This window comes from Lagenorhynchus albirostris, chromosome 10, assembly GCF_949774975.1.
Source record: "Lagenorhynchus albirostris chromosome 10, mLagAlb1.1, whole genome shotgun sequence".
NCBI lineage: Eukaryota > Metazoa > Chordata > Mammalia > Artiodactyla > Delphinidae > Lagenorhynchus > Lagenorhynchus albirostris.
Window position 1 is genome coordinate 56,656,224 of NC_083104.1, and position 26,507 is coordinate 56,682,730.

General features: G+C 35.5%; 1 protein-coding gene across 2 annotated transcripts in view; it reads left to right on the plus strand.

Annotated features, from left to right (window-relative positions):
- SLC4A7 (solute carrier family 4 member 7) overlaps positions 1-26,507 on the plus strand; it is a 123,870-nt gene that overhangs the window by 62,053 nt on the left and 35,310 nt on the right. The window contains exons 4-12 of one of the 2 annotated variants that reach the window (XM_060162504.1): positions 3,861-3,999; positions 4,547-4,707; positions 6,993-7,181; positions 9,643-10,011; positions 14,898-15,013; positions 16,887-17,044; positions 18,633-18,720; positions 20,360-20,506; positions 24,972-25,078. In XM_060162504.1, the coding sequence (XP_060018487.1) occupies positions 3,861-3,999; positions 4,547-4,707; positions 6,993-7,181; positions 9,643-10,011; positions 14,898-15,013; positions 16,887-17,044; positions 18,633-18,720; positions 20,360-20,506; positions 24,972-25,078 (1,474 nt within the window). The remainder of the gene's footprint in view (positions 1-3,860; positions 4,000-4,546; positions 4,708-6,992; positions 7,182-9,642; positions 10,012-14,897; positions 15,014-16,886; positions 17,045-18,632; positions 18,721-20,359; positions 20,507-24,971; positions 25,079-26,507) is intronic. The other variant, XM_060162503.1, reaches the window with a different exon arrangement.

Here is a 26,507-nt window from a genome sequence, read left to right on the forward strand (position 1 = left end):
GCAAAGTGAGGACACAGTTCTGACACGCACAGGTTTCATTTAGCATGGTACTGTGCAAAGTGAGGACTGCCTACATATTAGAATTTGTTAGATATTGCTAAAGCAGTGCTTAGAGAAAAACGTATAGCATTTAGTTTTTATACTAGAAAAGAAGGGACTTCCCTGGTGGCACAGTGGTAGATACTCCGTGCTCCCAGTGAAGGGGGCCCAGGTTCGATCCCTGGTCCAGGAACTGGACTTCACATGCATGCCGCAGGTGGGAATTCGGGAGTTCGCATGCCACAACTGAGGAGCCTACCTGTTGCAACTAAGACCCAGTGCAAACAAATAAATTTAAATAAAGAGGTTAATTTAAAAAACGCAGAACAAGAAAGACCTAATCAATGATTTAAGCTTGTAACTTAAGAAATTGAAGGAAAAAATAGAGCAAATTAAGCCTAAATAAACAAAAGAAAGGAAACAATAAAAATGAAAGCAGAAATGAATAAAATAAAAATCAGACCAGTAGTAGCAAAAATCTGTCAGACTGCAATCTGGTTCTTTGAAAAGATCAATAAAATTGAGAAATCTAAATAGCCAAACTGATCAGGTAAGGGAAGAAAAGATACAAATGACCAGCACCAGAAATTTTCAGTACAGATTCTACATATTAAAGAATAAGGAGGGAATATTATGAATGATTTTATGCCAACAAAATTGATACTTCAGATTAAGTGGGGAAGTTTCTTAGGAATACATGCTGTTAAGCAGAAATGGATAACTTGGATTATCCTACATGTATAAAAGGAAATTGAATTTGTAGTCTAAAGCATTCCCACAATGGAAATTTACTCCCAAATGGCATCAAACATATAAGAAAGAAATAACACAGACTCTGCTAGAAAATTGAAGATGAGGGAACACTTTCCCATTCATATTGTGAATCTAGCATTTCCCTGATACCAAAACCTGATGAAGATGTTACAATAGAATAAAACTACACACTAATTATTTCTCATGAATATAGATTCAGAAATCCTTAACAAAATAAAAGCATATCTAATCCAGCAATACTTAAGAGGGATAATACATCATGATGGTGGTAGTCTGAATAGTGGCCCCTACAGTGTCCATATTCCTACTGTCTGGAACCTGTGAATGTTAACCTTATTTGGCAAAAGTGCATCTGTAGATGTGACTAAGTTAAAGGATTTTGAGAAGTGGGGATTATGCTGGATTAATGCAGATGGGCCAGATTCATCACAAGGAGTCAGAAGGTCAGAGAGGAGACAGTAGTTATAGTGATGGAATGAGGAGGCATCCAGACCTAAGGAATGTAGGCAGCCTCCAGAAGCTAGAAAAGGTAAGGAAATGGATTTTCCCCTAGAGCCTCCAGAAAGAACCAGCTCATGATTTTTTAGCCCTGTGTAAAATTCATTTTGGACTTATGGTCTCCAGAACTGTAAGAGAATAAATTTGTGTTATTTAAGCCACCACGTTTGTGGAAATTTGTAATAGCAGCAATAGGAAATTAATACGATAAGTGGAAATGCAGGGTTGGTTTAAAATTTAAACATCTATCAGTGTAAATAAACATATTAATAGTATAAAGGAGAAAAACCCATATAATCATATCAATAAGACAGAAAAAGCCTTTGACAAAATTCCACCCCCCTTGTTTGCTAGGAGTTAAAACTGTCTTTAGATAAATTCTATTTATCTACATCTAACAAATTCTATTTATTTAGAAATTTTCTAAATTCTATTCTAGAATTTTATCTCCTTGCAAACTAGGAATATTAGAAAACTTCTTCAGTGTGATATAGAGCATTTAGAAATGCTGGTGAAAGACTGAATGTTTTCTCCCTATGAATTGGGAAAAGGCAAGGATGTCTTCTCTCACTGCTTCTGTACAACATGGTACTGACACACGTAGCCAGTGTAATAAGGCAAGAAAGAAATGAAATGCATCCAGAAAGTAAATGAAGTAAAATTGTTTTTATTCACAGTTACAGAATCATATGTGTAGCAAATCCTAAGCAATCTACAAAACTACAGAACTGAGTGAGTTTAACAAGGTTACAGGATACAAAATCAGTGTACAGAAATCAACTGTATTTCTATATAGTAGCAATGAGCAATCAGAAACTGAAATAAAAAACAACACAATAGGGCTTCCCTGGTGGCGCAGTGGTTGGGAGTCCGCCTGCCGGTGCAGGGGACACGGGTTTGTGCCCCGGTCCGGGAGGATCCCACATGCCGCGGAGCGGCTGCGCCCGTGAGCCATGGCCGCTGAGCCTGCGCGTCTGGAGCCTGTGCTCCGCAGCGGGAGAGGCCACAACAGTGAGAGGCCCGTGTACCTCAAAAAAAAAAACAACACCACCACAATAGCACCAGAAGTATTACTTGGGGATGAATTTCACAAAAGATGTGCAAGACCTAATTGTTGAAAGGTTCAAATATTAGGAAGTTCAGTTACATTGTGTTTTTGTTTGTCCTGCATTGGTCTTAGAGTATTCCTTCATTATGAAGACCCATGTCGTGTACATACTGGACAAGTTTCAGATATGTTTTTCATACTGCCTCTTCCCGTTTTTCCTCTTTCTGGAGTTTTTCTTGTGCGACCTTTTTATTCTGTTTTCTATATCTCTTAACCTTGCGTGTTTTGTCTTATTTGTCATTGATGCATTCTGTGTAACCTCCTCCTTATTTCTGTCTTTTCCTTTAACAATTTTATTTCTAATCTTTTTTTTCCAATAAATTTATTTATTTATTTTTGGCTGTGTTGGGTCTTCGTTGCTGCACGCGGGCTTTCTCTAATTGCGGCGAGCGGAGGCTACTCTGTTGCGGTGCACAGGCTTCTCATTGCGGTGGCTTCTCTTATTGTGGAGCACAGGCTCTAGGTGCGTGGGGTTCAATAGTTGTGGCACGCGGGCTCTAGAGCACAGGCTCAGTAGTTGTGGCGCACGGGCACAGTTGCTCCGTGGCATGTGGGATCTTCCAGGACCAGGGCTTGAACCTGTGTCCCTTGCGTTGGCAGGTGGATTCTTAACCACTGTGCCACCAAGGAAGTCCTTCTAATTTACTTTTTAACCTGTTTTAATATCCCTCTTGCAGCTATAAGTTCCTGGAGGTTTGTTTACCTAGATGTAAATTTTGTGTTTGACCTCCTCTATTATATTTGGAAGAATTTGATTTTGTTTTTAATTGATGCTTGTTGTATGCTTCAGTGTTTATTCTGGGACCCCTGGGGCTTTCAACTGTCCTGGACTAGAATGTACGCTAATTTCTCTGTTTGGGGATCCTGTACCACACAAGTAGTTTAAAACTCAGATGTCATGAGCAGCAGTGACCTGTCTACCTCCCTAACCTCAGCTGACAGACTTTTGCCTTCTCCATGATAGTAGGAAAAGTTAGTTTTGAGTTTTCTCATCCTGTTTTTTGAACTTGGGGATTTCTTTTTTTACTCTTGAACTTAACTACATATTAATTAAATATTTGAAATGTTCTGTATTATCTAACATTTCCATCTATTTTTGGTGAGGAAAAGGTCCTGTCTCATGCATAGTGTTTTCTTGGTTTTGGATGTTGCTTACTGTTATTTGTTTGATTTACATTGGTTTGTTAAAGATTAATGTGACTTTAACATATAATTTTTCTTTTTAATCTGTGGAGGTGATCTTTCTGTGAAATTCTTTTGTTCTAGATTGTTGGTCCTTGTTTCCTTCCAGAATTATAGTATTTTAATAATAATGAAAAGAAATTTGTTCTGATGGAATATATTTATAAGAAAAGCATTTCATTTTCAAAATTTTGAATTTACCTTTGTATTAATTGAGGAAAATTTTGAGTGTATATTTTTAAATTCTGATTTTGTCAAGACACACCATCCCAGAGAGTCCAGTTCATTCTGGGTACCGAAGATGATGATGAAGAACACATTCCCCATGATCTCTTCACGGAAATGGATGAGCTGTGCTACAGAGATGGAGAAGAGTATGAATGGAAAGAAACTGCCAGGTGATGATACTCTCTCAGTTTTTAACTGCCTTTACTTGGTTTCTTTTTGTAATGAGAATATAAGATTGAAATTGAGACATCCAGTACTTTAACACAATGAGTAGAGAATTTCCTTCTGTTTGGAAATTTTATCTTTATTCTCAAAATTTGTTTCCTTAAATAATTCTTAATACTATAATATAAGAAAAGGAAATATGTTACTGTAGATTTTAATGTCTTTAATTAGAGGAAACAAGTTTGAAAAATCAATGTCTTGCATATTTAAAGTTTAAAATAAGATTGGAAGCTGAAACTGAAATTCCAGAGTTTGTTTCTGTAAACTTACTACAGTGATAGCTAGAATAGAAAGAGGAACTACAAAGGTAACTTGTGCCTATCAACATTATAGACCATTAGCCTAATTTGTAAAAATGTGTTTGTAGCGAAATTTTGTTTTGGTGGTGGTGATCTTTGTTTCTGTTTAAAAGAAAAAGCTTATGTTTATCATATTAAAATAAACAGATGGAATCATTATTTGTAAAATATTGTTATACATTATACATTTCAGATGGCTGAAATTTGAAGAGGATGTTGAAGACGGTGGTGACCGGTGGAGTAAGCCTTACGTGGCGACCCTCTCTTTGCACAGTCTTTTTGAACTGAGAAGTTGCATCCTAAATGGAACAGTCATGCTGGATATGAGAGCAGGCACTCTTGATGAAATAGCAGGTGATAGCAAAGTGACTTCTTTATAGTTAAATTGTATTGAAGTTAGAGATACTTAAATAAGGAAAATAAAGTGGAATTTTAGACCATTGATTTGACAGTTACATGTTGAGCTTCCATTCTGTGCAGGGCAGTATGAGGAGTAGACATATAAATAACCCTTTTTGTCTTTGATAAGTTTGGAGTCTAAAAGATTAAATTAGAGAGATGTAACTACAGTTATCAAGAAGAAAGTGACTAGTGCCATAAGCAAGATATGGAGTCTGTTCTCTGGAAATGCAGAGGAAGGAGCTTTTTGTTTCTTTGTTTTTTGGACCAAGGTATCTGGGGAAGATACAGAGAGTACATTAACTATTCAACTTATCCATAGAATTTGAACACATGGCGATAGGGAGCAGGGTGGTGCAAGAGAAAAGAAAGTATTCTAAGGAGGAGGAAGAGAAGGAAGAAAAGTCTAGAAAGTATAGACAGCTATGAATCTCAGAAAAGTCAATTATCTGTGAGTATACAGATTTCTTGAGATATGATAGAAAAATAAATTAGAGGTGGATTGTGACTAGCCTTGAATTACTGGGTTAAGAAATTGGATTTTATTTGGTAGGCATTTTGGCTCTCAGTGATTTTTAAGTTGGAGAATAGTATGATCTCGATGTGTGTCAGGGATATCATTCTGGCAAGAAGAGGTAGGGTGGCTTTGGATAAGAAGAGATTAGAAGCAAGGAGGTCATTTATTCTCTTGGAATGTCTAAGCAAGAAGTGATGACGATCTGATGTCTGGTAGGTAGTAGCAATGGAAACAAAGGAGAGAAAATTGAAGGATACTGTGGAGGTAGAAAGAAGGAAAAGATAGCTGTGATAAAGCTATTTGGTCATTAACTGAAGTTGCTCAAAACCAGTATCAAGTTCAATAGTAATAAATTTGATAGTGTGACTACCATTATAGATTGTCCAATATAAAAACAAAAAACTATTGTATTTGATCTTCAAGAGGACCATAAATTTATTAGAATTTCTCAGGCTAGAAATACCAGTATGTTGATATTACCAGATTGATAGATTTGACCTTGTGCTGCAAATCTTTAAGTTATGGAAGTCCTTTCTTGTTCTATATAAATGACTGAAAAACTGAGTAGGATTAGGAATATTGAATTCAGACATATTCAATATGTCTTACTTTGGCTTTTAATGATCACGTAATACAATATAATATTTTAGTAAATGTATAATCCAGTGTTCATTTGTATGGTAGCCTGTAGTCATGGTGTTGCTGTTAAGAGTTTACCTGCTAGGTTGATCTAATTTTCTCTCAGAGGAACCTTATCATAGATTTGAAAGCCTGACTGTTTTATATCAAGTTACTGCCACTTTTAAAAAATATTTATATGTCCTTTATAAATTAAAAATAGTCCAGGACTTCCCTGGTGGCGCAGTGGTTGGGAGTCCGCCTGCCGATGCAGGGGACACGGGTTCGTGCCCCGGTCCAGGAGGATCCCTCATGCCGCGGAGCGGCTGGGCCCGTGAGCCATGGCTGCTGAGCCTGTGCGTCCGGAGCCTGTGCTCCGCAACGGGGGAGGCCACGGCAGTGAGAGGCCCACGTACTGCAAAAAAAAAAAAAAAAAAAAAAAATAGTCCAGGCACCGCAGTAATGTATAAAATGTCATTGCCATCAATCTCCCCATTTCCCACACCTCCCTCACAGCCTGATATAGTCATCTTTCTAAAACTTATTACTTCTTATTTTATCTATTTAGTTACTCACTGGTTTTTCTACCTGTGGATGAGTGAGAGCAGAAACTTGATCTGCTTAGTTAATTGCTATATTCCCAACACGTAACAGGTACTCAGTAAATAGTTAATGATTGAATGAATGAGTACAGATACTCATCTACAGTTTTGGGGAAAAGTATGAGGTGAAGCAAGAAAATACCTTCACTTCTTAGGAAGCCAATATTTGAATATCCATTTTAATAGAATTTATTGTATCATCAGTAAAGCACCTTCAACTATATAGGAAGGCTATTGGTGAATAACAGTAGCTTTTCAATAAATACTAGTATTTATTAAAATAAGAGTCTCTATTAATATGTTCATTTTTGTTGGATAATGTTCATATTTATCTTTATGCATCCATTGTTCAATATTAGAAGAGAATGATACCTTCTAGAGCTATTTAAGAGTCTTATTTTTCTGGTAAGATTTCACTTAAGATTTATTCTGTGTTATAGTCATCCAAGTATTAGTTTATTTAATAAAAATGATTGTTATCTATGTATTTTTTCTTTGCCTAGATATGGTATTGGACAACATGATCGCCTCTGGCCAGTTGGACGAGTCCATAAGAGAGAATGTCAGAGAAGCCCTTCTGAAGAGGCACCATCATCAGAATGAGAAAAGGTTCACCAGCCGGATTCCCCTTGTTCGATCTTTTGCAGATATAGGCAAGAAACATTCTGACCCTCACTTGCTTGAAAGGAATGGTGAGATAAGTTGTGGCATTCCTTTTTTGCTAACACGTCTACACTAATGGCATTCCAGTGTGTTACAATTAGCATTCAGGAAAAGAAACATATTTTTTCTAGATAATTACATAGGCCTTTATCTTTTTAATTCTCTTTAAAATAATAATTTGTGCATTTAAAGATTTCATTTCTAAAATGTCTTTACAGCGTGACAGAATTATCTGTAGAAATTACTTAGATGAAAAAATTAAGCATTTACTCTGTTAAAATGGGATAAGTATTGGTAATATTTAAACACTACACTATACGTAACCCTGAATTACTCTCCTTCTTGCTTTTTTGTTTCTGCTGAAGAATTCTTGTATATTTGATAAAAGAGCCATAAATTATTATCTATAAATTTAATCTTTTGAAAATTTTAAGTCTTGTGTTTGGGCCTTTAATATTAGATTTTTCCTGGAGATTTTTTTTTTTTCTCCTGAGTATACTTTACTTGCTAGGCATAAGCAAGTATTTTGGGGTTGGTCTGCTGATTTCACTGCTTTTTATTTACATAATTGGTGAAAGGTTTTTGTGCTTGTTCCTGTTTTATGCTAGGGATGATGCAGTTGATTTTTTCAAGCCATTGAGAATGGCACAGACCCACACACTGCTGCTCTCCCCTCTCATTCACGGTCTAGCATGGGTTATGTGGGACATGGGGAGAATGTGTTTTTGTAGCCATTTACCTCTGTCACTGTCTTAAGGCTGGCATGCTATCACTGGGGTTCTATTTTGGGTCTCAAAGATGCTCTGATGACAGTGACTGGAAAAATCCAGTTGCAAAGAATTGGAGCTGGTTTTGAGGGTCACTGCTGCCTCTAGTTGCTACCATTACCCAAGGCTTGTGAGACTTACAGTGAAGAGGAGTGGAGGATGGGCCACAAATCCTTCTGCTCATCTTTTCTGTCTCTGAAAAGAGTATGGCTTTTAACTGTTCTACAAGCACACAGTCACAGGTGGTAGGATATAACATGTTTAAAGTTGACAGTACTTAGTCATCGTTTGCAGCTCAGTGTAAGATAATTAAGTCCATTTTCTTCTGAGCATTTGACCAATAAAACTCTTTAATCTATTTAAAATTGTGCCTTTCTATATTCAAGGAACCTTAAGAATGAAAGAAATCTCTTATGGACCTAAGTTCAATCTGAAAGCAAGCCATCTATGTCATGTCTTTTTTTCACCTTTCCATGTATTGCATATGCTCTACTTCAGTGAAGTGAATTTGTTTGCCTAGAGAGACCATATTAAATCTTTCTTCCCCATATGCAGTGGTTCCTGATTATTCTCCAATTGTCAGTTGATTCCTTTTAATCATAAGACAACGCCTATTTTCTTTTAGATGCCATTTTAGCATGGGCATTTCATTATTTTGTTATAGTTGTAATTTAACAATTTTTTCTGCATGTAGCTTATTTTTTAACTAAATAGTGGTGGTTTATGGATTAAAAGTTCATATTTTTAATATTTCTGGGATCTCTTGAGCATGTAGCTTTGATTACTTAGATCATGTGGGGTTGTTATATTGCTCATGCTTTTCCTGAAAAAACAATGTTATTCCATTAAGCCATACTTAATTAGAATAAACAAGTTTTTGAAGTATAACTATACCTGACGTTTTGAAATACTGTAGACTTAACTTCCTCATCACTCTTGTTGGTAAGAAATACTTTATTCTTAGCTAGTTAAGTTAGAGATTGTATGTATTTGTTTTAATTTATCTGCTGCCTTAGAAATGTAAGCATATTTTAGGGCATTTATTAATATCAGATAATGAGCTCAAGAATATGTATCTTTTAAAATTGACGTTTCTCTTTTGAAAAAAAAAATTCCTATAACATGTCTTATGTTTTTAAATTTTACTTGAGAGTGCTATCAGTAGGTGATGCCCTATTGGCTTAATGTTATTGATATCACCTTTAAGTTAAGAATTATTAGATACCATTAATGTGGACTTTTCTTATAAGAGAATATGTAGTGGTTCGGTGCAATGTAGATAAAATGCACTAAATATCAGTGCTGTTAAGTTTTGTTTTGGGTTTTATTTCTTAGATTATTTTTGTGTTATATTCTGATTTGCTATTTATCATTTTTTTAAGCAGCAGCTTTCCATTGATATTATTCTTTAATTTTAAAGCCACACTATTGGACATTCTCATTACTAACAGAATATCGTCCCCGACCATCTATCATTAGCATTGTTTTTTATTTTTTGTTTTGATTTTTGGATACACCTTCAGAGAACTAATTACAGTTTAAGGCATTTTTCAGTGATTTTCTAATATTTAAAAATCTGATTGTTATACTAACCCTGATAGCATGAATTTGAAATTTTGGATCTTTTTTAAACCTTGCAGTTTATGGTGTAAATTGATATTTTGTGTCTCATTTGTCTTCTGCAGTGAACTTCATCACTTTACATTTATTTGTTTTATCTCAGGGGAAGGCCTTTCAGCCTCCCGCCACTCTTTGCGAACAGGTCTGTCTGCCTCAAACCTTTCATTGAGAGGAGAATCACCTTTATCTCTTCTTCTCAGTCATCTTCTTCCTTCTTCGAGAGCTGGAACCCCTGCAGGCTCGAAGTGTACAACCCCAGTACCTACCCCTCAGAACAGTCCTCCTTCCAGCCCTAGGCTCAGTCGCCTGAACTCCAGAAGTTCCCAGCAGAGGCAGCTTCAGGCCCCAGAGCTACTGGTTTCACCTGCCAGTGACGATATTCCCACAGTAGTAATTCATCCGCCTGAGGAAGACTTAGAAGCACTGCGAGGCCAGGAGCAGAAGAATGAGGAAAATGTTGACATAACTTCAGGCAACTATTCAAAGTCCTCCATGTGTGGTGCTTTCTGCCTCTAGATCACTTGCACTTGGAATGCCTTTCAAGCACATAGCTTTAGCAGCATACATAGATAATGCTTATAATTTATTTTGACTTCTGCATGTTTTTTTCTTTATAGTATATTACAGAGAAGGATAGAATTATTTAAAATTTTAAAAAGACTCCAAATAAGACTACACATAATTTAATTTTTTTTTCAAAAAATTTCACTGAGATTTTACAGGTCAGTGCATTTGAATGGTTCAAAAAATGTAGACATTCTTACAAGTAATCTTTTAATTTGCCATGATTAAAAAAATGGTGGCTCTTCTTGTGCATTTCATTCCATAAGGTGAATGAACACATGTTTTACATAAAGTAAAATGAGGTGATATGCCTTTTATCTACTATTTGGTGCTTTTGTTCAAGGAATGCAGTATGTTTTAACCTTCCTAACAAAAAATAGAATTGAATGTTCTTTTTCTCATTTTGTCTCCTGGGATCATCATTATTTCAAGACTAGCTTTATAATTTGGCATAGACTTTACTTGTCCTTTATTTAATGCCATATCTATTTTTAATCCTAATTCACCTTGAAATTTTCAGGACTAGAGTTCCAATAGTTGTGGCTAGGATATATTTCTATGTGAATTAGAAAAATTATTTCTTAGTGCATAAAAGGTTTGTAACTCACTTAAGGGTTATTATATATTATTATAATTTTGGCTTTTCCTCTTATATATTAATTATATGTATATTTATACATATTTATCTTTCTACCCAATTCATATAAAGAAGTATTCTTTTTTTTTTTATTTTGCGGTACGCGGGCCTCTCACTGTTGTGGCCTCTCCCGCTGCACAGGCTCGGGACATGCAGGCTCAGCGGCCATGGCTCACAGGCCCAGCCGCTCCGCGGCATGTGGGATCTTCCCAGACCGGGGCACGAACCCATGTCCCCTGCATCTGCAGGCGGACTCTCAACCACTGCGCCACCAGGGAAGCCCTAAAAAAGTATTCTTTAGTGACTATGTTTTACTGACAGCTAAGCATCAACGTGACATATGAACACTAACTATAGTGGTTTTAATCACATAATTATTATCACATTTCTGCATAACACTGAATAATATGTAACGCTTCAATAGTAGCTTATAGTTAGTAGCCTGTTTGATGTGTATAAAATTTTGTGTAAGTTGGGTGGATATACCTATTTTCAGAAACTCAGGCTCAGCTCAGCTAAGTTAAATAAATTCCCCTGGATCATATATCTAGTAAGTGACAGCCCATGTCCTCTGACTAAACATCCTGTGTTCCTACCAGTATATGACCAACCAGCCTCTCCTTCTCTTTATTGGCTGTATCCAGACATACTAAATACATTTAATCAAAGCTCATTGTAGTTGCCAAAAAAAGATGATACTTTTAGAAGTTAAAAAATAGAAGTTTTGTGGTTAAATCATTGTAACATTAATTATGATAGTACTTATAGTAACCATTGTTTCATGGGTTGTCACACACAGTGATGTGTACTTTTCAAATATCATATTTCTAATTTGTCTAACAATTTGATGAGTTCATGTTATCGCTGTTTGTAAAATGAAGAAAATTAAGACTTAGAGATGTTAAGGTTATACCGTAAATGACCAGAGCAAGGACTTGAACCCAAATCCACATACAACAAAATCTATAGTATAGAATTTAATTGTAAATTTTAATACTCTGTGGAAAAGATAGAGTATTATATAATGAGGTAACTAAACAAAAGAAAAAAATCTAGAAATAACAAACATTCTTATTTTAATTAAAAAGGACTAGCAAGGTTTACTACTTTTCTTGAACAAAAATGACTTCAAAGTTACTTCCCCTTGCATTTGTTTTTACCTATATCTGTCAGTAATACTGGACAGTTCTTGTTTTACCAGTTTCAATGTTACCAGTGATAAGGGACTATAAATTTTATATGGGAAGGAAGGGATGTACAGGTTCACAATGGCTTATTAGGTCATGTTGTTAAGAGGATAAAAAGAGCAATTAACTGAAAATTGAGGGACATGATTAAATTATTTCCCCCTCTGCCATTAAGTATGCCATGAGATTTATTAGCCTTTCTGAAGAAAAGAAATTAGAACGTAGGGAAAAGAGGGAATTTCTAAGGAAAAGGGAGAGCTCATAATTACTGTTTAAGAAGACATTTATTGGAGGAATGTAATTACAATAATAGGGGCAACTCTATATTATTCCTTGCCTTAGTTACCTTTGCTGCTTAGAGCAGCTGGAAACTCTATAAGTTTTCCTGAAGTCTGATGAAGAAGGTGGCCTTGGCATCATTTTTGAGAGACTAATGTCATAGATTTTTGTGGCACGGGGTCATGATTTGTGAATATCTGTAGTAAAAAGAAAAAAAGAAAGTGGTGTTTCCCAGTAGTTATTTTTTGGAGAATAATTATGTAAAAGACGTAACTCACTTTTAGTGTTTGTAACTGTCTTCTGACTCAGTGTGTCTCACCTTCGGCACTATTGACCTTTTGGGGTGGACACTTCTTTGTGGTGGGGGATGTCTTGTGCGTTGTCGGATGTTGAGCAGCACCCTTGGCCTCCACTCACTAGCCGCCAGTACACTCCCTAGTGGTGACAACCAAAGATGTCTCTAGACGTTGCCAGATGTCTCTGGGGGGCAGAATCTTCCCCAGATGAGAACCACTGCTCCAAATACTTCTACTTTCAAACTTTTAATGACAGAAAACTGATATCTTTGATTTCTGTTTCTCTAGGTAGCTTTGCTATTTTAAGAAAAAGAATGTAAGGCACAATAATAGATTTACCAGGGTATGATTTTTAAATCCCAGTACTGATTGTATACATACTCATATTTGTTTTTTCTTTTGCTCAAAGCAAGTAAAGTCCTTCTGAGTTATTTGTGCTAATGATAGTTTTAATTTTGGGGAATTTACTCATTTAATTCTGAGCTGTAGGAATTTACTGTAGGAGCAGGGATACTTCCTTAACCTTTTGAGGAAATAGCTTTAACTTAGCTGAGAGTAGGAAGGATTGCATGGAGAAGGCGATGGTGGGATCTCTAAGGTGTGCCTGGCATGCTGACTTTAACAGGTTCAAGATGACCAGGTGAGCCCATGACTTCACGTCATCTCTTCTGGCTTTGTCAGTATTGAGTTGTATATTATTTCTTCTTCCCATTCTACTGTATCCTTGTTTTCCCCCAGAGCCTTCTCCCCATTCCACTCTTCTCCCCAAAATCTGGTGCCTGGGACTGTTCTGGGAAGCTGTGCCTATGTTTTTTTTTGGTTACACGTTTGCAGGTTGGATGCATTTAGTAGTTAGCAGTGTGTGTGTGTTGATGGTCATTGCAGTTGCTGCCAGGGCCTTAATGATACTCTTCATTTTCTTGTGTGGGAGTTGGTGGAAACCACTGAAAAATACTGGTTCACTTTTTTTTTCCACTTGGGCATGTATTTTAATAAAGGAATGGACTCTATAATGGAAGTGTAGGGACAAAGTTCAAAGAAGAGGCTAAAATGGTGATAAATTAGTTAAGTTTTAGGAAATAGTTTTTATTTCAGAATTGTTTAATACGTCTAGGGAATGAGCACATGGCTAAGGGGATTGCGCATACTTTTTACACTGAGATTTTTGGGTCAGAGTGACATCCTAGCGTAAATATTTAACATAGAAGTGGGTATCACAAAGGTCTTCTTTCACTAAGTTTAAGCAGTAAACTCAAATGACTTAAAGTTACTAGTGTATATTGTATTCTGTAAAAATGAAAACTCCCTTAGAGGCATTGAATATATCTGATATGCTTAAAATTTTGGAACTCAATTACGAATATTAACTTTAAAGTTTATAGGATCTAACTACAAACAATTTAATTGAACTTCTGTGGGTCACTAGATTGTCTTGAGTGGCAGAGTTAAAACTAAAAGTAAAGACTGTTGTAGTTGTCTAGTGCATCTTCTCCTGTGATACTCAGTGTTTTGGGTAATATTAAATCTGTATTCTTGAACTAAAAAGTCTTGGGTGTTTTGAAAAAATTGGATACATTTAATGGTAGAAATCTGTGTTAAGTACTTAAACATTTTTGAGATTTGAACTTTATGCAAAATTCGTAGTGGTAATGATTGATCATATTCTACTGGGTGTTTTTATGTTATTATGTGAATTGTTGCTGAGTGTTACTTGAAATGAGTATACATAATGCATGAACATATATCTATCATTTGTAATACAAATAAGCTAATTTAATAGAACGTGTATCTAAAATAGTAAAAACATTACTATTATGTTTTAACATATTTCTTAGGAATAATGACAGTAGGCAGCACATAAATTTCACACAAGAGAATGAAAATTCTTGAGGAAACTGTTAAGATTAGGGATGATTATGGCAAAATTCGTGTACGTTTAGTTGACGTAGCTCTTAACATTTTCTGAGTTACATTTAGGTTTTATCAGAAATTTTATATTGTTATTGATGTAAGTGTGCTAGACATCATTAAGCTAACTTAATGATGTGGAGTTCACATGTCTATTGGATACCTTGAAAATGGATGCCCTAAGTATTTCTAGTGGTGATCAGACCCAGGTCTTCTACCTTCTACTCACTTTTTCTCTTTTTTCGAAAGGCCACCATTTTTGTAAATGCCAATTATATTATTTAAAATGTTAAAATATATAGCTTCATTATTGCTTAAAATGTTAATCTACTCTTGCTGGTATGGTACTAACACTTGGCACCTTTTTTTTTTTTTAACCTAGCACATTTGCTTTTAATAAACCATCACTTTCAGGATATGAGCAGATTCAGGTTACAAAGTGAATTTTCTCCTTACTAGTTTGGAATTTGTTTGTTCTTAAATACAGGTATTTTGGCCTCTCCACAGTCTGCACCTGGAAACTTGGACAATAGTAAAAGTGGAGAAATTAAAGGTAATGGAAGTGGAGGAAGCAGAGAAAATAGTACTGTTGACTTCAGCAAGGTAATTCTGTTACTAACTGTACATTTTCATAGTCATTTTTACTGAGAAAATTGTAGCAATGTGGCTTTCTTAACATTGATTATAATAATTTTTTAATAACTGGTGCCTATAAACCTGCATGTGATGCTTATGATATGTTAATTTATGATCAGAAATTGTGAGAAAGGTAACAGTCTCATAGCACTTGAATAACATTATATCTTACTAGTGTTAGAAATTCTGAAAAAAGAATATATGAATAATATGGTATTTTCATCTATACCTACCCATAGATATCATGAAACTTCAGTACCTTTTGAATTACAGTCGTTTGTTCTGGAGCTACTAGAAAGATTAATTCTGGTAATGATGTTATAGCAGTAATGATTCAGCTTTTTCTCGGCTGTAATGTGATCCCAGAATTATTGTCTTATGGTGTCAGTACTTTCTGGAATGTCACTGGGAAACATTGGTGCTTCCCCATGGGTAGGTAAAGGTAAAGGCATGGATTTAAAAACAATTCACCTATCTCAACTATGATTTTGAATTGTGGTAGACGAGTATTTAAATGAAATATAAAAAGAACTTATTTCAAAAGAACAGGACAAAAAACTACAAGTTCAAATTACAATTGAATTTAAAGCATACTTTGTGAGTACTGCCCCTGAATAATTGATCCCCTGTGGCCATTGTAAATTTTTTTATTGGTATTTACTATAGGATACGATGTCAGACTTTTAAGATTCATTTTTTAAGCCTTTATCTTATGATGCAAATTCTATAAATCACATTTTGCAGAAAAGGCATTTAAATGATGATTTGCGGTATAGCTTTGCTGAGCTTTATGCTCTAAAATTATAAAAAGCTTTGCCAAAAAAAAGCCTTGCTTATGGGACATTGTACTGTTCTAAGTCGATCATATTTTTACTGGTGCACCAATTATTTCAGATGAGTGTAAAGTGTTCAGTAACTAAATTGCAACGAATAAATTACTATAGTTTAAGTTATAGATCTCCTCTAGACATGGCAGATGCCATTTACTTTTGTTCCTCTGTCACAGTTTTCCTTTTTTTACTTGGTCTGTCCTTGTGTACACCTCCTTATCTCCTGTTGGGCAGGAGTCTGCCTCCTGGCACTGTAGTTGTGGCACACTGGGTGTGGGACTCAAGAGGCCCGCTGTAAGTGCTGGTTTTATTTTAATAGATAGCCCTGTAAGTGGTTGTTTAGTGCCTTGTGTGAAACTGCGTATAAACGAAGAAGTTGCCATACTTTGATATTATGCTCGTAACCTTTTCTTTGTAATTATACACAGACAACTGAATTTGATTATATAGCACTACCATATATGTATACCAATTATGGCTATTTTAGTTTTAAATAAACATAACTTTTCCCGCTTAATGAGAATACTGGGGGATGCCCAGAGTTCTTTAAAATAAAAAGGACTTATAAAAATATATAAAATATAAAGGAACTAATTGATTTCTAAGATTAAACAATAGATAATAATTAAATGAATATTTTTAGCACTGTGTATAATTTCATGGACCACTGTTAGCTTGTGAACTATATTTTTGTCTTTAATAGTTTTTAATGAATACTGCTATATTCATTGAAAATTTTCTCTAGTTTGTATGTTTGGTAATTTAGATCTCTGAAGTAGTAAAGACTATGACAGTAAAACAGTTGGGAGTATTGTTTGGTAGATGTGTTTTGCTTGCTTTTTTGTATTTGTCTTTTGTATTTGTGAGAATTTTGGCATTTTTACATCCTTTAGATCACCAGTTTTGATTAGCAAATAGTAGTCTTAAAAGCATCTTTTCTTTCCTATTTCCCTCTGGTCTTATTAATACCATGCACACTTTATTTTTAATTATTATTTATTTGTCACTAGGTTGATATGAATTTCATGAGAAAAATTCCTTCAGGAGCTGAGGCATCCAATGTTCTGGTGGGAGAGGTGGATTTTTTGGAAAGACCTATAATTGCGTTTGTGAGACTGGCTCCTGCAGTTCTTCTCTCAGGGCTGACCGAGGTCCCTGTTCCTACAAGGTAAAGAGAGGGTTAATTCCAATTTACATTCTCCCGGAATGTCCAAAATCTAAAAAATTTTATTCACTGAAGGAACATGTTGCTTTATGCAGCATAGCAAGCACAGGGAGATCGGCTCGGTGCTTTGGGATGACATAGAAGGGTGGGATAGGAAGGATGGGAGGGAGGCTCAAGAGGGAGGGGATATGGGGACATGTGTATGCATGTGGCTGATTCGCTTTGTTGTGCAACAGAAACTAATACGGTATTGTGAAGCAATTATGCTCCAATAAAGATCTGTTTAAAAAATTGATAAATTTAAAAGCTCAAATTATAAATTAAAAAAAATACATTGGATTTATATTTTTACAAGAAGTGCGGTATCTTGGGAGCCTTGGTTTAAAAAACAGTTCATCATTTTAGACATAGTATGTTCTGTGCAGGCACTGAAGTCATAGAGAATGGAACTGAATCCTTGCTCTGCCACTTTTTGTGGGACGGTCAAGCCAGACTTCAGTTCTCTAAGCTTTATTTGTAAAATGAGGGTAGCAGTACCTCACAGGGTTGATTAAATGTAATAATGCCTCTGAATTAGGCAAAATGCTTTGTTCTGACCTGATCAAATCTTCTGTTCAGTATACATTATAAGTAAAAATTAAAATGGGGGTCATATCCTTACGAATTAGCAAGTTGTGTTATAAAGGGTTATCAATTTGTTAGCTACTGATTGTATAAACTTAATTACAAATGAGAATAATTAAAAATATTTTTTTCTTATTCATATAATAGTAAACAAGAAGAATTAATTGCAGCTTGATTGAAATATATGTGCCAGTTCTTAATAAGCTTTACTGAATTGCATTAACGGTATAGTATTAAGATAAATGAGAAGAATAATTTCATAGATTCACATTTAAATTCTTACAAAGCAGGAAGCTGAATACTTCCAGTTTGGATTATTGTGAATATTAATATTTTACTGTAGTGTGAACAATGATATAACTAAGTAGGAAGTTAAGTAATTTTTATTTAGTCACTATAAATAAATTAAAATCAAATAATAAGAGGTTTGATGTTAAATTTGGAGTTGTAAATAAAAATGCTTTTCCTTCCAAAGGGATTAGTCCCTTATTTACCACATTAGTGTCTTTATCCAGACTGTAGTTTGAGGGATCATGGATTTCTTGTGCATACTCTTAGCTATTTTATTAAGCCAAAGTAAATACTTAAATGGGATTAGTATTCACTTTATTTACTAATTTACTTTTTTTCATCAGTACAGACCGGAAAAAATTGTTACTCAAAATTCAAAAGGATATCGAAGATGGGAACTTTTAATGTAAAACACCAATTCCTTAAGTACTTTTTTACTCTAAGGAAGATGAAAAGTAATAACTTGGTAGAAAGTTATTTATGAATGCCTTTCGTAGTTTTGTGATCTGTTTTCATCTGAATAGAGTTCCATCCTCTTTTCAGCCATTGGTGTGTGAGGACGGAAAAGAGGTCTGAGTGTTGTTTCTGTGTTTACATTTGAATGATTTCTTTATGATTCCTAGATTTATGTGTGTATGTTGTTTATGTTTAAATCTGTGTTTTCATGTTTCCTTAGGTTTTTGTTTCTGTTATTGGGTCCTGCAGGCAAGGCGCCACAGTACCACGAAATTGGAAGATCAATAGCCACTCTCATGACAGATGAGGTAATTAAAATGCCCTTTGACATGGACACTAATTAAAAAGCATATAATGCATATTATAGTTCTCCTTTCATAGTGAAGCTTAAAAAATTGTCCTTGTTTGTCTTTACTATTTTATCTCATATTCACTATTTGCCTTTTGCAAGGTCTTTAGGACCTTTCTGTCAGGGATCAGTGGATACTGTTTGGTTTCCTCCCTCCCCCCCCCCCCAAGTTGAAATTATTGACCATCTTCTTGACATTTTGAAATTTTCTTCATCCTGCATTTCAGGATATTGGTTCTTTGGGTTTTCCTCAGGACTTTGTGTTTTCCCCTTTTTTCTTTATAATTTCTTGCTTTTGCGGACTTCATCTTTGACCATGGCCTGTATTGATCAGGACTTTGTCTCTTTGGGAGAGAGCTTTATAGTCGGGTACTTGTTAGACATCTCTGCTTTGTGTCCCTAAGGCATCTGAAACCCCACATGTCTGAACTGACCTCCTTTCTCTGTTCTGTCTCAGTCAGTAACCAGATTTTATTGATTTTACCTTTTCTGTGTATTTTGCATTTAATCTACCATCTCCTTTCCATCTGCACCATCACTTCTCCCTCCAGCTTAGACTCTCTTACCTTCTTTTCTTTGGTGACAAAAGTGGATCATATGGGCCTTTCTCTTACAGTATTTTCCTCTGTACTATCAGTAATATGCAGATTTGAATAAATCATTTCCTTGATCCAGATGTATCAATGACATCCTATTGTATATTTGTTTAAATTTAAAATCTTTACCGTTGTCTTAATAGGGTCTGCCTAATCTAGCCTCTGTACGCTGTTTTTTTGGAAATTTACATGCTATGACTGAGTAGTCACCTTTTCTCTACCACTTGCTCCGTCCACATCAGCTTCCTTTTTGTTCCTCAGATGTGCTATGCCCACTGCTGCCCCTGGACATTGCTGCTCTTCCCTTTGCCTGAGTGCTTACTCTACCACCTCCACCCCACCCTATGCATGCTTTGTCCCTCATTTCAGACAGATTTCTCCTGTAGTGTTTCCTTCTCTAAGAGACCTTCCTTGGCCACCCAGTTCTTCCCCATCAGCTTCCCTTCCTTTACCCTGCTTTATTTTTATAGGCACATTTATTATTACCTACAGTTGTGTATTTATGTAATTACCTGTTTCACTGTCTTCCCCCCTGAGTTCTTGAGTGTAGGGACTTTGCCATATCTGTGTCCATAGTGCTCAGAATTGTGCCTGCCAAATAGTAGGCACTCAGTAAATATAAATGATCAAATTAGTTATTTAAGTAAGATTGTTAGCATACCCATGATTATTCCTTTAGGATAAATGACATTAAAATGTCATAAAAGTAAATGATGCACCTACAGTATTATTTTATTCTGTATTTATTATTTCCCAAGTAAAATATTCTCTTTTTAAAAATTGTTGTGTATTAACACATCACTGGTTTCTTTTGTTGTTTGTTACTCTTAATTCATCTGGTAATACTAATAGTGGGTTATTTTTTAAAGTTATTAGCGAGAGTGGGAACAAGAGTTAAGGTAATTATGTAGAGTTAGTTATGATATCGAAAGTGGATTACTATGTGTAGAATTTTCTTTCAGCTTTACAATCCTTTTACTCAATATGTGTATTTTTCTTTAGATTTTTCATGATGTAGCTTATAAAGCAAAAGACAGAAATGACCTCCTATCTGGAATTGATGAATTTTTAGATCAAGTGACTGTCCTACCTCCAGGAGAGTGGGACCCTTCCATACGCATAGAGCCGCCGAAGAGCGTTCCTTCTCAGGTGAGAATCCACACAGTACTTCTTGGTTTATACATTTTTAAAATTCAAAAACTATATGAAGAACTACTCTCAAAGAAGTTGTTCCCCACTGTGTCCTGTTTGCCTTCTTACCCCTGTCCCCACCTCCTGTGGGTCACCATTTGTTTTAGTTTTTTGTTATCCTTCCAGCTTTTATTTAGTACGGGGAAATATGAACATATAGTCTTGTTCTCTCCTCTTTCTTACCAGAAGTTAACATCCTATTTGTAGTGTTCTGCACCTTGCTTTTCTCATGTAACAATATTTCCTGGGGATCTGATCATAAGAAATCATAGAAATACTCCTTCTTCCTTTCCTCACAGCTGTGTTTTATTCCAGTATGGATGCACCATAGTTTGTCCTGTTTCTGGTGCAGGTTGTTTTCAGTCTTTTGCTATTACAAACCATACCGTAGTGTTCATATTGCCATTTTAGTCTTGTGCAGATGTGTCTGTCCGTAGGATGGATTCACGCGAATAAAATTGCTGGCTCACGTGGGAATTTATTTATAATTTTAGCAGATATTACCAGAATCTCCTCTTCAGGTTGAACTGTTGTGGACTCATTTTGGTGATGAATGAGAATGCCTGTTTCCCTACAGCCTCAATAGCACAGTGTGTTGTCAAACTTTTGGATATTTGTCAGTCTGATAGGTATCATTATCTTACTATATCTGGTATTTTAATGTGGTTTTAATTTGCATTTCTGTAATTAGTGAAGTTGAATATTCCTGAATATTTTTTGCTCATCACCCTCCATCACTTTTTTTAACATTTAAATCATTTGTTGATCCTTTTGAATTTATCATGACGTATTATGTAGAGAATGCATGCAGTTTGTCTTTTTTCTAAATTGCAGCCTGGTTGTCCCTATTTATTAAAAAGCATTTCTCCACTTGATTGGTGATGTTCTTTATCATTTATTAAATTTCCGTATGCATTCAGGTCTGTTTCTGGAATTTCTTTTCCAGTGGTCTGTCTATTCATGGACCAATTTCACACTTTAATTTCTGAGGCTTTTTGTTATATTTTAATATCTGGTAGGTCTGCATTCATTCTCAACCTCTCTCTTACTCTTGTTTTTCTGAATTTTCTTGGCCATCTTTGCATATTTATTTTTCACATGAGCTTTAAAATCAGCTTTTTACTTACAGAAATAAGATGTGATTTAAAAAAAATTGTGATGGAAATTAAATTTCCAAATGAACTGAGGGAAAGTTGACATCTTTATAATATTGAATCTATTCAAGAACATGGTACATCTTTCCCCAGTTGTTTTCCTATTTCAAGTCAGTTTTTGTGTCCTTAAAGAATATTATAAAGTTCTCCTTATCTGTGCCTTACACACTTCTTAGTGAGTGTATTCATAAGTATTTTATCTTTGTTTCTATTATAAATGAGATCTTTGTTCCATTATATCATCTGCTTGTTGCTTTTTATATATATATATATATATTTATATGTATGTATATATACACACACATATATATATTTATGAAGGCTATTGGTTATTGTATATTTCTTTTGTATCCTGCTACCTTTCTTAATGCTTTTATTGTATGTAGTAGTTTTTTAGTCATGTAATCTGCAATAAGAGATAATTTTATCCCTTATTTTGTAATTCTTATACCTCTAACAAGTTTTCTGTTAATTGTATTGATTAAAATCTCTAATAGTTTTAAGTAGTAGTTGACTTCAAAGGGCATTTCTTAATTTTTTCCTGATTGTAGTCAATATTCCTAGTGTTTCTCTCATTAAGTTACTGTCTTTAGTGCCAAAGTACACATTTTATCATGTTAAGAAAGTACCCTAATTTCTGTTTTATTGAAATTTTTAATATAAGTGAATGTTGAATTTTGTCAAAGGGCTTTTTAGCATCTCTGGAGATGATCATATAAATTTTATTTATCGGGCTTCCCTGGTGGTGCAGTGGTTGAGAGTCCGCCTGCTCATGCAGGGGACCACGGGTTCATGCCCCGGTCAGGGAAGATCCCACATGCCGCGGAACAGCTGGGCCCATGAGCCGTGGCCGCTGAGCCTGTGCCCCGCAACGGGAGAGGCCACAACAGTGAGAGGCCCGCGTACCACCAAAAAAATATATATATATTTATCAGTTATCATGGTAAATTTCATTAATAGGTTCTTTAATTTGAAAGCACTCTTGCATTGTTGGAATAAGCCAACTTGGGCTTTACAGTGCCTGTACTCTTTGTCTAATGTTTTATTTAAGTTGTTTGCATCCTCTGTTTGTAAGTGATTGGTATATAGATTTTTGTGCAGTCTTCACATTTTGGTATCATCATTATTCTTGTTTCATAAAAACAAATTCGTAAGTTTTCCTTTTTCTGTGTTCTTTAAACCTTAAGTGGTTTGGAATAATTTGGTTCTGAAAGTTTGAAAGATTTCTTTATTAAAATTTTCTGAGCTTGACTCTTGTGTCGTAGACTTCAACAACTTGCTTATTCCTTCTGTGGAAATTGGTTTGTGTAAGCTGTCTCTTTTTTCTGGAGTCAGTTTTGGTAAACTGTATACCATAGAAAATTACCTATTTTCTGGTGTCGATTTTGGGAAATTACGTTTTTTGGTATATTACCCATTTCATCAAAATTTTTCATTTATTTGCAGAGGGTTGTGTTGTGCAGTCTGTCTCTCTCTTTGTACATATATTTCTTATATATATGTAAAATTTATGAAGTTGCCCTCTTGTCATATCTTTGGTTGTATATTAGCTAATAGTTTATCATATTTTTCCAGTAGAGCAGCTTTTAAAATTTATTTCAGTTCTCCTTTTTAAAAAAGTATATTGTGGAGCTTCCCTGGTGGTGCAGTGGTTGGGAGTGCGCCTGCTGATGCAGAGGACGCGGGTTCGTGCCCCGGTCCGGGAGGATCCCATATCTCGCGGAGCGGCTGGGCCCGTGAGCCATGGCCGCTAAGCCTGCGCCTCTGTGCTCCGCAGCGGGAGGGGCTGCAGCAGTGAGAGGCCCGCGTACTGCAAAAAAAAAAAAAAAAAGTATATTGTGTTTTGTAACTCGATTTCTGCTTTTAGCAGCTTTATTTTATTCCTTTCACCATCCTTCAAAGATTTTTTTCACATTTCCTGAATTAAATGCTTAATACTTATTTTTATTCTTCCAGTTTTCTTAATGTAAGTGCTTCATTTTCTTGAATGAAGCTTTTGCTGTATCCCATAGATTGTGGTATATAGTATTTTTCTTTAGATTTGTTTTCTAGGAATTCTGTAATTTTGTTTTCCCTTTCCCCTTTGAGCTATGATGTAAGTTAGTTTTAATTTTGACATTTTCTTTTTTTTTTTTTTTTTTTGGCGGTATGCGGGCCTCTCACTGCTGTGGCCTCTCCCGTTGCGGAGCACAGGCTCCGGACGCGCAGGCTCAGCGGCCATGGCTCACGGGCCTAGCCGCTCCGCAGCATGTGGGGTCTTCCCAGGCCAGGGCACGAACCTGTGTCCCCTGCATCGGCAGGTGGACGCTCAACCACTGCGCCACCAGGGAAGCCCCAATTTTGGCATTTTCAAATGGTGATCTTATGATTATAGATAAGTTGTGCTGCTCTATAAATACTGAACATGTGAACCAGGGAATTTAAGTCTTTAGTTGATCCAGAGTCTTTGATCCGGGGGACCTCCTAGGATAAACACCACCCCCAACCCCGCCTTTTTCTTTCTCCTCTTCCCTCTCCCTTTCTCTTTGGTCTCCTCTCTCTCCCTCTAGCGGTCTCCCACCCACCCCAACCCAAACCCCGCCACCCACCCCCCCCCCCTGCACATGCGCGCATATGCGCGCGCACACATACACACACACACACACACACACACACACACACACACACACACACTTTTTTTAGTCCAGCAACCTCTGACCTTTGGAGGTAACAAATTAAAAGCTCACTCTGGTGAGGAGGAGGAGATCTTTTATCATGAGAATAGTACTCTTGAATTTGTAATAAAACTTAATTGGAAATTGATTTTTATGAAAATTTGTTTAATAACTCTTGTGCTACTTATGTCTTAAGGGAAGTATTTTAAAAAGGAAAAAAATAGCATTTACTCTTAATGTAAAGTGTATTTTTTCTATAGTTAACATGAATAAGATTTAAAAAATTCTAGTTGGAGAGATGCTTTATTGGATATTTCTGCTTCTATTGCTGAGTAGTAATTCGAAATGGGGTGTGTGGGTGTTTTATAGTTTATCTGATATTAGAATATAAAGCAGAAGAAAACAATATAAATTTGAAATATTAATAGAGACAAATTTTAGATTCTATTTCAAAGTACAGTTTCTTTAAAGTGGAAGTTTATGTTAGGAAGCATTTTTTTCTAGGAATACTGGTTAGATATATAATCAGTATGATATCTCATGTGCCCTCTAATTGAAGATGCCTTCTCAGCTTCCTTAAAACAATTCTGAAAATGTGTTTTTTGTGAAATGCAGGAAAAGAGAAAGATTCCTGTATTTCCCAATGGATCTGCCCCCAGCTCGGGTGAGACCCCTAAGGAGGCCCCACACCATGCTGGGCCTGAGCTACAGAGGACTGGACGGTGGGTACAGATACTGATACAGTGTGGGTGTCTTTTAGGGGCTAGAGATTGATTTGATGGAAAAGGCATAAGCATTCTTTTTCTTTGCAAATATTTGGAAAGTAATTTTGTACAGTATTTTTTCCATATTTTAAAAAATGTATATTATTTTATAGGTATATAATGTTAAGGATAATTAATATGCACTTTAAAGTAGTTTACTAGACTATATTGGGCTCTGTATACCAGGATTTAATTTAAAATGAAAATATTATGCAGCATATGTTAAGAGTATTGTAGTTCTATAGTAGGTTAATTTAACTGCCTGTACAGAAGGTTCTTGAGGAAAGTGTGGTGTCCTATTGCCATTCTCATATGAAGTTAGAGAATTATGGGAACAGAGAGGAATTGTAACCAATGTGTCGTGTGTGTACATAGATGTAAAACTCTTCCATGAGCAGTACATCATGAGGTAATGTAAAATTCGACAGACAAGCATAATTAAACCGTAGTAATAGTCTCTGGAAACCTAGTTAGAAAAATTGTTGCAGAAGTTAATTTTTGGAATAAAGAACAGAAATGTTACCAGTGCAAACATTGTCTTAAAATATTTTGTAGAGGTAGAAAATGATATGGTATTACCATTGTGTAGAAAAAAGCATGTGGATGTTGATACTGTTTTATCCATTGGTGGTCCCTATAGAACTAAAGATCTTGAAGTTTAAATATTTGTTTAAAAATCCAGGATAGCTTATACAGGATGTCTTAATTCATTGACTAATATAGTAGTCTCTGAGTATAATAGAGTAAGACTCTGTCCCCATGTGAAAGGGGCTTATTTAAGTTATTATTATTATTACTTCTTCAGACTTAAAACTGAGGTAGGGTTAGTCACTGAGAAGTACCAAGCCATACCCCCAGTGATCTCATGTTACCCTAGAGTCTCATATAAATGATTGATTTGATGATATACTTTCATTTTCTAGATTATCATTGGCACCATTTTTATTGCAAGTTGGCACCTTTTTTTACAGTTTTCTCAGTCCCCTTGCTGTCATATTATTTATAGGATAACTTCTTCCAGGTGTCAATGTATGTTTAGGCTTTATTTCAGTATTAACTTTGGAAAAAGCTAGAATGGTAAAGCTTGAAACATCTAAAGCATTTGAAAGCATAAGATTAATTTGTTTGGTGTATTTTTCTGCAGTAAGGATTTGAATGATATTTTATGAGTCACAAAATCTTTTTAAATTACTGATTTGTCACCGGTATTTATTGAGTACCTACTATTTCCCAGGCAGTGTTCTAGACACTGGAGATAATGGCAGTGAATAAGAAAAGGTCCCTGCCCCTCACAGAGCTTATATTGTAGTGGAATGCTTTCAAGTTAGATGTATCCAAAAGTCTGATTTTAAAAAACACTGAAATGATAAGTCATTGAAATGATTTG